This window comes from Sorex fumeus, unplaced genomic scaffold (genome assembly GCF_029834395.1).
Source record: "Sorex fumeus unplaced genomic scaffold, SorFum_2.1 ptg000028l, whole genome shotgun sequence".
In the NCBI taxonomy this organism is placed as follows: Eukaryota; Metazoa; Chordata; class Mammalia; order Eulipotyphla; family Soricidae; genus Sorex; species Sorex fumeus.
The window spans coordinates 2,581,808-2,591,313 of record NW_026606085.1 but is presented as its reverse complement, the minus strand read 5'-3'; the positions used below and the strand labels follow the sequence as shown (position 1 = coordinate 2,591,313).

Below are 9,506 nucleotides of genomic sequence, written 5' to 3'. Positions count from 1 at the left end.
AACAAAAGACAAATTACCTTGGAGGAGATTAAATCAATTGTATTGTCCATAATTATACTATACAAAAATCTAGAAATAAGACTTGTAGAGAACAAATGAAGAGCAAAATAAGAGGGCAACAGAAATAATTTAAATTTGCATTACTTTCCATGATATTAGGATGAAAACCATTTCGAAGTACATGTTCACTGGCAAAAGCCTGCCACAAAATTATGATGTTCTGTGTCATCTTTACTCTATTGGCTCTTGACAAACCCTTTGAGGTCTTCAAGAAAAGAAATGTATTCTTGGTGCTCCAGGGCTGTGCTAAGTTCCACCAATTCATCTGCAAAAGTGTTATCCACCCCTCGGTCAGCAAGAAAATCCATTAGGTGGTCATACAGAGCCTACAAGAGAAACAAGTTTTACTAGTTTAAGGAAAAAAATCTTCGACATTTTTAAATTCATTTAAATATTGTCTTGCCGTAAGTTAGGACAGCCCCATAAAGCCTAAGAGCACCCTCATCTTTTTGTTTTTGGGGCACACCTGGCAGTACACAAGAGTTATGGTGCCAGGGATCAAACACAAGTTTATGTACCAATTTACTTTTCCTGCCCAAGCACCTTCATCTTAGCAAGTACTTACCCAATCCAGGGAATCTGTGTTGAGGGTGTAATTCGTGTCCTTCCATTCAGATTCACCAGTGGCCTGAAAACTCACTTCTCTTATGGAGAAAATGTCGCTCTCATCTTCTTCCTCTTGCCCCACCTGAGAACAAAACAGTATTTGGGGAAACAGATGGGTTTTTCTAGGGTAAGCCAGAATCATTCAAAGAAAACATTGGATTTCATCAAAATTTTAAGCTTCCTCTCCCCACCTCTTTCCCTGCTCTGCTTATCTAAGTAAGAAAATTTTAGTGGCTAGTAAAATTTTGGGATCAACCACCAGCAAGGTCCTCAGAGGTAGTCCGTGTCCTCACAAGTGTCAAGGGGCTAATGTACCACTCTACATACCTCATCCTCTGGATAGTGACAGTCTAGCACAAGGGCCTTTTTCCCGTCATTCTTTGTAACTTCAACAACAAAATTTGGAGTAGATGTCAATTCAGGCTGGGGAAATAAAAGCAAGTTAGTATGTGATACTGTTGACAGGGGTCAGTTGCCTGAAGGTTTCAGCTCTGGAGGTCCGACAAATCGGGTATTATTTACAATTTCTAAAGTCTTATACTTGGGGCCAGAGAGATAGGACAGTGGAGCAATAGGGTGATTTTCTTGCAAGCGGCCGACCTGGCACCTCATGTGGTCCTCCTAGCACCAAGGAGACTGATTCCTGAACAGAGAGCCAGGGGTAAATCCTGCTGGATGTGGCTCAAAAGAGCCAAGCAGACTTAATCTCTAGTATTCCCAAACAAGGAGACAAAAATTTTTAACAGTTATTAAAGCCTTTTAATAGCTCACTCAGAAACAGGGCTCATCTGAGAAGCCAAAAAACCTTGGGGCATGGGAGAGAATACAGGGATTAAGACCCTAAAAGCAACAGACCCAAGTTTGGCACCTCACGGTCCCCTAAGCATGGGGTGTAGCCCTGAAAACCTCAAGTGCTACTCAGGTGACCTGGATATTCCCTGGCACTGCAGATGCCAAGCATCACTGTATCCTCAGATTCCTGCATTGGATCCAGTTGGCTGAGAATCCTGAGTGTGCTCCCAGACTCCCTCAGCACTGCATGGACCCTCCACTCCCCCAAGACAAAATATTCTACACATAGTGGTGTTGCAATTAAGCCCCTACAGTGTGTTTTAAGAACAACTAAGTTTAGAACTAAAGAATTTGAATTCCAGTGAACTATAGTCAAATTAATTGGAGTCCTAAATTAATTCCTTGATCATCCTATTTCTCCATCCACAAATTGCAGAGCTGGCCTGTTCAATGCTCCAAGAGCTTTCCAGCTGAATGCTTTCAGAGTCTCCCCTTAATATAACCCACAACCAAAGGCCACCGAGTCTAGCCAATAATGACAACAGTGTTCAGTATTGATGACAAGCTGTCCAGTATCAGGGACATGCTTATTGGGGTGGCTGAGACAGAGAGCTAACTGCTTTCCTTGCTAAGTCATGAGACAACATAACTTGTCAGAAATAGTCATTACGTGGAAGCATTCCAAATGATAATCTTCAGCATCAAACCTCTCACAGGAAAGGTTACGACAAGTTCAATACCTTTCCATTAAAAGACGACAGCCCACATGATCAGGAGATGACTAGTGATTAAGATTCCTTTACTGGAACAGGGAAATGGCTCAATCGATGGAGCCAGCTCCAGAGTAATCTTGAAGATCCCAGGTTAGACTAGTCCGGGCTGAGAATTCTGGGGCCTTTTCAGAATGTGGTCAGGCAGATTCCCCTTTCTGTCTGAAGACAAAGAGCTCCCAGCCACATTGGACACTTTCTGGCATAGAAAGGGACCCACCCCCACAACTGAACCTCATCAAGCTGCCAAGTAACCAAATTCTAGCTCCACAGCTCCTGGAGCAGCCATGCAGCAACTCCAAGTTCACAGTACTGCCAGCCCAGTAGGACAACAGCATATCTGATGGGAAAGTTGTAAAGACCACCAAGCTCAATGAGTAAAAATACTAATATAGAAGGTTCAACTAGAACCAACCGGTCCACTAAATCCTCAGACAATGACTAGTATGGAGATCACAATGTAAAATGTGTGGGTGCTACAATGTTATGTGTGCATTCAGTGGCCCAGAGCCACCTCCCCAACAAAGAGACAGACAGGGAGATGGAGGACCACAGCCTGATGGTGAAAATGGCCTGTTTAATGCAGAGCTGCTAGCGTACTTACAGAACATCTGAGGGGGCTTGAGGTAAGGACATAGTGTGATTGATCATTTACATAAACATTTGGCAGAGGAAATTCTCTTGGGGAGATTAACTCAAGGAGACACTGTCTCCCAGGGACATGTACACTGCTTTTATCTTTCCCTCTAGTTGTATAAGTCATCAATACTTGCATTTGTTTGGATACACAGTAAGAGACAGGATCCCAAAACTTAGTTCTCTGGGCTCTGAGAGCAAGCAAGACTTTTACCGTAAATCCCAGACTAAGTCCTCAGACCAGTTCAGCTAGTCCTTCCCCCTGAGGGTCCTGTCTCAAGTCATAATAGCTTGCAGCAAGACCATGCATTTATGCTTTCTAGAATGTCCCATTTTGATACCGGGGTAGCTTTGCCACTCACCCCAGGCCCATCCCAGTACTACAGCGGGACTTCCCCTTTGGGGTGTTAGGAACTACAGCAACCAAAGCCTGAGTCAAATAATTATGCCCAGGAGAAGATACATTTCAGAGTCAATCAACTCCTAAATATTAGGAGCATAGCATTGATGGTCTTTCTGTGTTTAAACAAAGAACACTGCTCTATAGTAAAAAATAAAAAAGCTATAGGGGAAATAGAAAAGCAGGTACAAATACACAGCACCACAAATACAAAGTTCAGAATTACCAGTTTTGGCTTATAAGTAATCAAGATTGACTTGGGGAATTGTGACAATGAAAGGTAAAATACAAAGGAAAGGTTAAAGATAGACTTAAACTAAATTAGGGATGTTAGCAAGGGCATGACAAGCTTCTCTGGGAGGAGGAAAAGGCGCAATTCATAGATGAAGCCTAAAACCTTTTGGGTTAATAATATCCAACAACAAGTGACACCACTGTGAGATACAGCAATCATCACAAATTGACTTTTATTAATCTACAGCGGTAGGGCGTTCGCCTTACAAGCGGCCAACATGGCCGACCCGAGTTCGACTCCTCTGCCCCTCTCGGAGAGCCCGGCAAGCTACCGAGAGTATTCGATATGCCAGACACAGTAACAACAAAGTCTCCAATGGAGACGTTACTGGGCCTGCTCGAGCAAATCGACGATCAACGGGAGGGCCTTTACCTTACCTTTTTATTTTGATAATTCCATTTCTGCTATAATAAGCAATATGAAGTAAATTTGAAACTAGGGACATTGGAAAAGGGGAGGTCACATAGCTGGTGGGATTGGTGTTGGAACACTGAATGCCTGTAACAACTATTATAAACTACTCAGTAGATTATAGTGATATATCACTGTCACTGTCCTCCCGTTGTTCATTGGTTTGCTCGAGCGGGCCCAGTAATGTCTACATTGTGACACTTGTTACTGTGTTTGGCATATCGAATACGTCACGGGGAGCTTGCCGGGCTCTGCCGTGCGGGCGAGATACTCTCGGTAGCTTGCCGGTCTCTTCGAGAGGGGCGGAGGAATCGAACTCGGGTTGGCCATGTTGGCTGCGTGCAAGGCAAACGCCCTACCGCTGTGCTATCGCTCCAGCCCATAGTGATATATATATATATATAGATATATATTTTTAATGATAGAAAGAGCACCTGTGTACACGCAGGAGGTCCAGGTTCAATCTCCAGAACTACATGATCCTTGAATAGCATCAAGAGAGACCCTGAACACTGATTTGGAAGTATTCCCCGAGCATCACTTTGGTGTGCCCCAACCAAAAACAAAGTGTGTGCTTTCCAAGTGTGAAATCATTAGATGGATCCACAATGTTACCTATGCAGGAGGCACAACTCTGGCAACTGTGAGATCCCCAGCTCTACAAGAAGTTGTGCCAAGTATATGTGAGCACAGTTTAAAAAGTGCAAGCACCACAGCCAAAAGTATGACTCTATAGCAAGCACCTAGATCACCCCATCAAATCTGAGAGCAATACAACAGTGACTTCTGGTTATCATCGTATCAACAAAGTTTTCCTTTGTTGATACTTTTGGGGAGGAAGTGATGGAAAACACAAGTCAGTTTATAAAGCCTAAGCCTACAGACAAGAATTTATTCAACACCAAAGGAAGAAAACAGATCACCCAGTACTAATACTTAAGATGGCAAGAAAACTTATTTTCTGCAGATAATCTCCATGGGCTGGAGCAATACAGCAGCACAACGGGTAGGGCGTTTGCCTTGTACGCAGCCGACCCGGGTTCGATTCCTCCGCCCCTCTCACAGAGCCCGGCAAGCTACTGAGAGTATCTCGCCACACGGCAAAGCCTGGCAAGCTCCCCATGACGTATTCAATATGCTAAACAGTAACAAGTCTCACAATTCGTCACAATTTGTTGTGAGACGTTACTGGTGCCCACTCGAGCAAATCGATGAAGAACGAGAGGACAGCGCCACAGTGCCACCTCAATTTCCACATAAAGTCCCCGAGCATGGCTCTCTTGTGCCTTTTTTCTCCTTATACCAGCAAAGGAATTTTTTTTTTTTTTTTGGCCTTTTGGGTCACCCCTGGCGATGCTCAGGGCTTACTCCTGGCTTTGCATTCAGGAATTAGTCCTGGTGACGCTCGGGGGACCACATGGCATGCTGGGAATCGAACCTCGGTCAGCTGCATGCAAGGCTACCCACTGCACTATGGCTCCAGCCCCTTCAAAGGAATATTTTAAAGAAAAAAAACAACAGTGCCTTTGTCCCTTCCAGTTGCCTATATGAAATGTCAAGACATTCACCTCTTGTTCTTCAGCCTTCTGTCCTTGGGAAGGCTCCTCCTCTCCATCAAATGTTGGTGGGATGCTATTGTTAATGTTGAAGGTGACAGTGATCCTGGAAAAACAAAAGAAGAAAACTGTCAAACATGAGGACTTAAAATATTGAGGCCTCCTACAATTGCAAGTGCTTACTAAGGTGCCAGAGCAATAATAAACAGGGTAGAGTATTTGCTTTGCACATGGCCAACCCAGGTTCGATCTCCAGCACCCCCAACTCCATCCCCTTCCAAGGCTGTCAGGAATGATCACTGAGCACATCCTGAGGTAAGCCCTAAGCACTGCGGGGTGTGGCCCAAAACGAAACCCCAAAAAAGCACATGAGGGAAAGCAGAGGGGAGTAAGGGGACTGGAAAGATAATGCAAAGCACTTGCCTTGTATACAGCCAACCCCAAGATTCTCAGTACCATATACAGTCCTCCGAGCACTGCTAAGAGAGATCCCTGAACACAGAGCCAGACATAATCTGAGTGCTGCCGGGGTTGGCCCAAGAACACAAAGCTCATTATTGGGAAGCTGGAAGAAGCCAGGAGGGTCAGTGCACATGCTTTGCATGCTGGAGGCCCAGGTCGGATGCCTATCATGACTGGTATGATCCAAACAACAAAAATGCCTTGTTGAAAAAAAAAGTCTCTTTCCCAGCTATACATCTGAATTACCTAACTGGCCCTGATTTACCTCGAATAGTCAGATGGGAGCTGTTTCCACAAAACCAGCAACCCAAGCTCACTGCAACCTATAGCCACTGGTTTTCTCAGGACCATGCCAATTGACAATGATCGCTTTGGTTTTTCATCCTCCATGGCAGATATGGAAGAGAAGCCCCCCACTACAGTATTATCAGAATGCCTGCCTCTGGGAAGGGAGGAGGACTGGAAGGAAGAAGGAACAGATGAGGGAGGACCAAGAACACAAAAAACCTGCAGATTCAATCTTCTTGTTTTGGAGCCACACCTGGCGATGCTAAAGGCTTAGTCCTGGCAGTTTTCAGGGGGTCATATGGGATGCTGGGGATCAAACCTGCGTGGGCCTCACTGTCCACTGTACTATCGCTTGGGCCCCTACAGCTTCATTCTTCATTACTTGTGGGAAGTTGAATCATCACAAAGGAGACCAACAACATCAACCAAAGACAACGGTAAGGCACAAGAATCCTAAATTTGACAAACTACATTCCAAGGTTTAAATTCAAATTCTAGTAAGAGAATTCTAGGTGAGACTTGGAACTAGCACTTCTGGGCTATGTTGCGCTGGCATGTGGTATCAGCTGTATATAATTATGTCCTGTAATTGCTGCCTTCCCATAGGAAAAATGGGATTTGTGATGAGGTCCAGCCACAAAAGTTGTCCAATCTGCCACAGTGCTCATTACATTGAGCTCCTTGCACAGAAATGCAGTTATTAGAATTTAGAGCCACTCCCAGAGATGCTAAGTTAGGCAGTGCTTGGAGATGGGAGGTGGGGGTAGGAATGGGGAACATGAGATTCAGGGCTTCATACATCCTTTGCATGTGCTCTACCACTTCAGCTATCTGGCCCCAAACTGTGCATGGCTTACCCGAGGAATATAGTTTAGGTAAAGTTTATAGAATACACAAGTGACCTATATACTAGAAAAACATCTAGGTAAAAAAAGAATCAGACCCCTACTTTACAAGATATGTAAGACTCACTCAAACTCACTAAGTTAAACAACTTAAGTAGGCCCCAACTCCCCACCTTTGGGTTTTTTTTTTGGGGGGGGGGGGGGCGTAGGGGGAATAGGGAGTGTCAGGACTGAATCTACAACTACATACACACAAGTTGTGCCCTATAAGCTATCTCCCTATTTTTCTAATGGCAATTCTTACTACATATACTGTAACTGTATCTTGTTAGGAGTTATACAGCTTTCATTTTCACCTATATATCAGAGACCAGTGGACTTGCTCTGCTAGACACATGAGTCCTGGAGTAGAACCAGAGATAAAGCTGATTTTGTTAGTACTATAAGGATTTCTGAATTTGCATTCCTACTTTAATGCAGGCCTAGCTATTCCTCATGTTTGAAAAGTGTATAACAACTATACCTACAGTTTGCACCTTAATAGGCTTACAGCTTGTGTGCTTATTAAGTCATCCAAATAAATCCTGTCTCATGGATATTTGAAAGTATCATGGGGCTGGAGCAATAGTACAGTGGGTAGGGTGTTTGCCTTGCATGTAGCCAACCTGGGTCTGATCCCCGGTATCCCATATGGTCTCCCGAACACAGCCAAGAGTAATTCCTGAGTGCAGAACCAGGAGTATCCCCTGAGCATTACTGGGCGTGCCCCCCCCCCCCAACAACAACAAAGTAACTCAAGGCTGTTGTGGATCACACAAATGTAATCGTCTGTCCCCAGGTCCTCTGCCCAGTGCTTACTTTTCTCCTGCAACTTTTCGCACTAGTTTAGCTTCTGTTCCATTCACTTCCAGCTCCCATCCTCCAGACATCTTGGGGAGGGATTTATGCTTCTGTATCTTCTTTTCTTCTTTAATTTCGTCATTCAGAAATTCAACAAAAGCTTTATCTCCTAAAATGAAATTCCACAGGTCGAACAAAAAGCCAATCAATCTGAAACATAAATGACCTTTCAAGTGCTACAGTCAAACTGTTTCTACTCCTTCTATTCACTGCTGCTCTGGGGCTTTAATCTAATTCATATCTATTAAGCTTCAGGTTCTTCATCTTAAAAGTACTGTATAACTGAGTGGGAGGTTGAGCTTGATTTCTGAAGAAGTGTATTTCAGCAACCAACTCATACTCCTTTCAAACTATGACTTTTATCTTCCAAGAGTTTCATTTTTGAGAAACTGGGTAAAGAAGGTATACGGGATTAAGCTCTCCCTTTCCACAAATTAAACATTTGTATAAGAATGCAAAATGCGCTCACCTCTGGGTACTGAACCTACTGCTTGCCCATCCATCAGTGAGAAACATATTCCTGGCCTTGAGAAACAGCTGGGAGTGGCTAATTCCTGGTCCACATTTCCCCTTCCCCCCATCAAGAAGTCTACATTCTCCACTAAGAACTGCTCCTTCCATCCAGGAGTCTACACGACCACCACGAACCCTCCCCCACAGGTCTAAACTTCCACCAGGAAAGTCCCACTCCCACCCATTGGTCTACACTTCCACAAGAACCCCCCCCCCCCCCACACACACACACACTCTCACCAGGAATGGCCCATTCCCCATCCAGGAGTCTACACTTCCACCAGGAAAGCCACACTCCCACGCAGGCGACTACACGTCCACCAGAAAACCCCCCACTCCCACCCATTGGTCTACACTTCCACAAGAACCCCCCCCCCCCCACACACACACACGCACTCTCACCAGGAATGGCCCATTCCCCATCCAGGAGTCTACACTTCCACCAGGAAAGCCACACTCCCACGCAGGCGACTACACGTCCACCAGAAAACCCCCCACTCCCACCCATTGGTCTACACTTCCACAAGAACCCACTCCCCCCACCCAGGAGTCCACACTTCCACCAGAAAATCCCCACTCCCTCCTAGGAATCTACACTTCCACCAGGAAACCCCCACTCCCACCCAGGAGACCGCCGCAGGCCCGGCCACATGCGGGACCCTCACCTTCGGTGTGCAGCGAGCCGCAGCCGCAGCCGCAGCCGCAGGGTCCCGGAGGCTGCAGGAGGCCGGGCCGCCGCACGGAGCCCGCGCGCACGCTGAGCAGCCCGAAAGGCCGGACGCAGAGCCGCGGCGCGGGCTGCAGCAGCTGCCGGAGTGGCGGCGAGGGCGCGGCGGCCCGCAGGCCGCGGGCGGCAGAGCCCAGGGCGCGGGGCACGAGGCGCAACAGAGACTGCATCGCGGCGGGGAACACGTGCGACTGCGAAGGACGACCCAGGCCAAGACGCCCCTTGACCGAGCGCGCCGCCGGAAG

The 9,506-nt window shown here is 46.1% G+C and overlaps 1 protein-coding gene across 1 annotated transcript; it reads right to left on the bottom strand.

Moving 5' to 3' along the window:
* Nucleotides 1-18: 18 nt before the first annotated feature.
* C1QBP (complement C1q binding protein) lies at nt 19-9,506 on the bottom strand. The gene is made up of 6 exons (XM_056114955.1): nt 9,200-9,506; nt 7,980-8,130; nt 5,539-5,632; nt 994-1,089; nt 626-748; nt 19-386 (listed from the first exon to the last, which is right to left on the bottom strand). The coding sequence occupies exons 1-6, from the start codon at nt 9,429-9,431 to the stop codon at nt 237-239; spliced, it is 846 nt and encodes a 281-aa protein (XP_055970930.1). The 5' UTR covers nt 9,432-9,506; the 3' UTR covers nt 19-236.

Coding starts and splice junctions, on each gene's coding strand:
- C1QBP (XM_056114955.1), bottom strand. CDS start 9,431: ATGCAGTCTCTGTTGCGCCTCGTGCCCCGCGCCCTGGGCTCTGCCGCC. Junction 8,131..9,199: donor CGGCTCGCTGCACACCGAAG/GTGAGGGTCCCG, acceptor ATTTCATTTTAG/GAGATAAAGCTTTTGTTGAA. Junction 387..625: donor ACACAGATTCCCTGGATTGG/GTAAGTACTTGC, acceptor TTTCTCTTGTAG/GCTCTGTATGACCACCTAAT.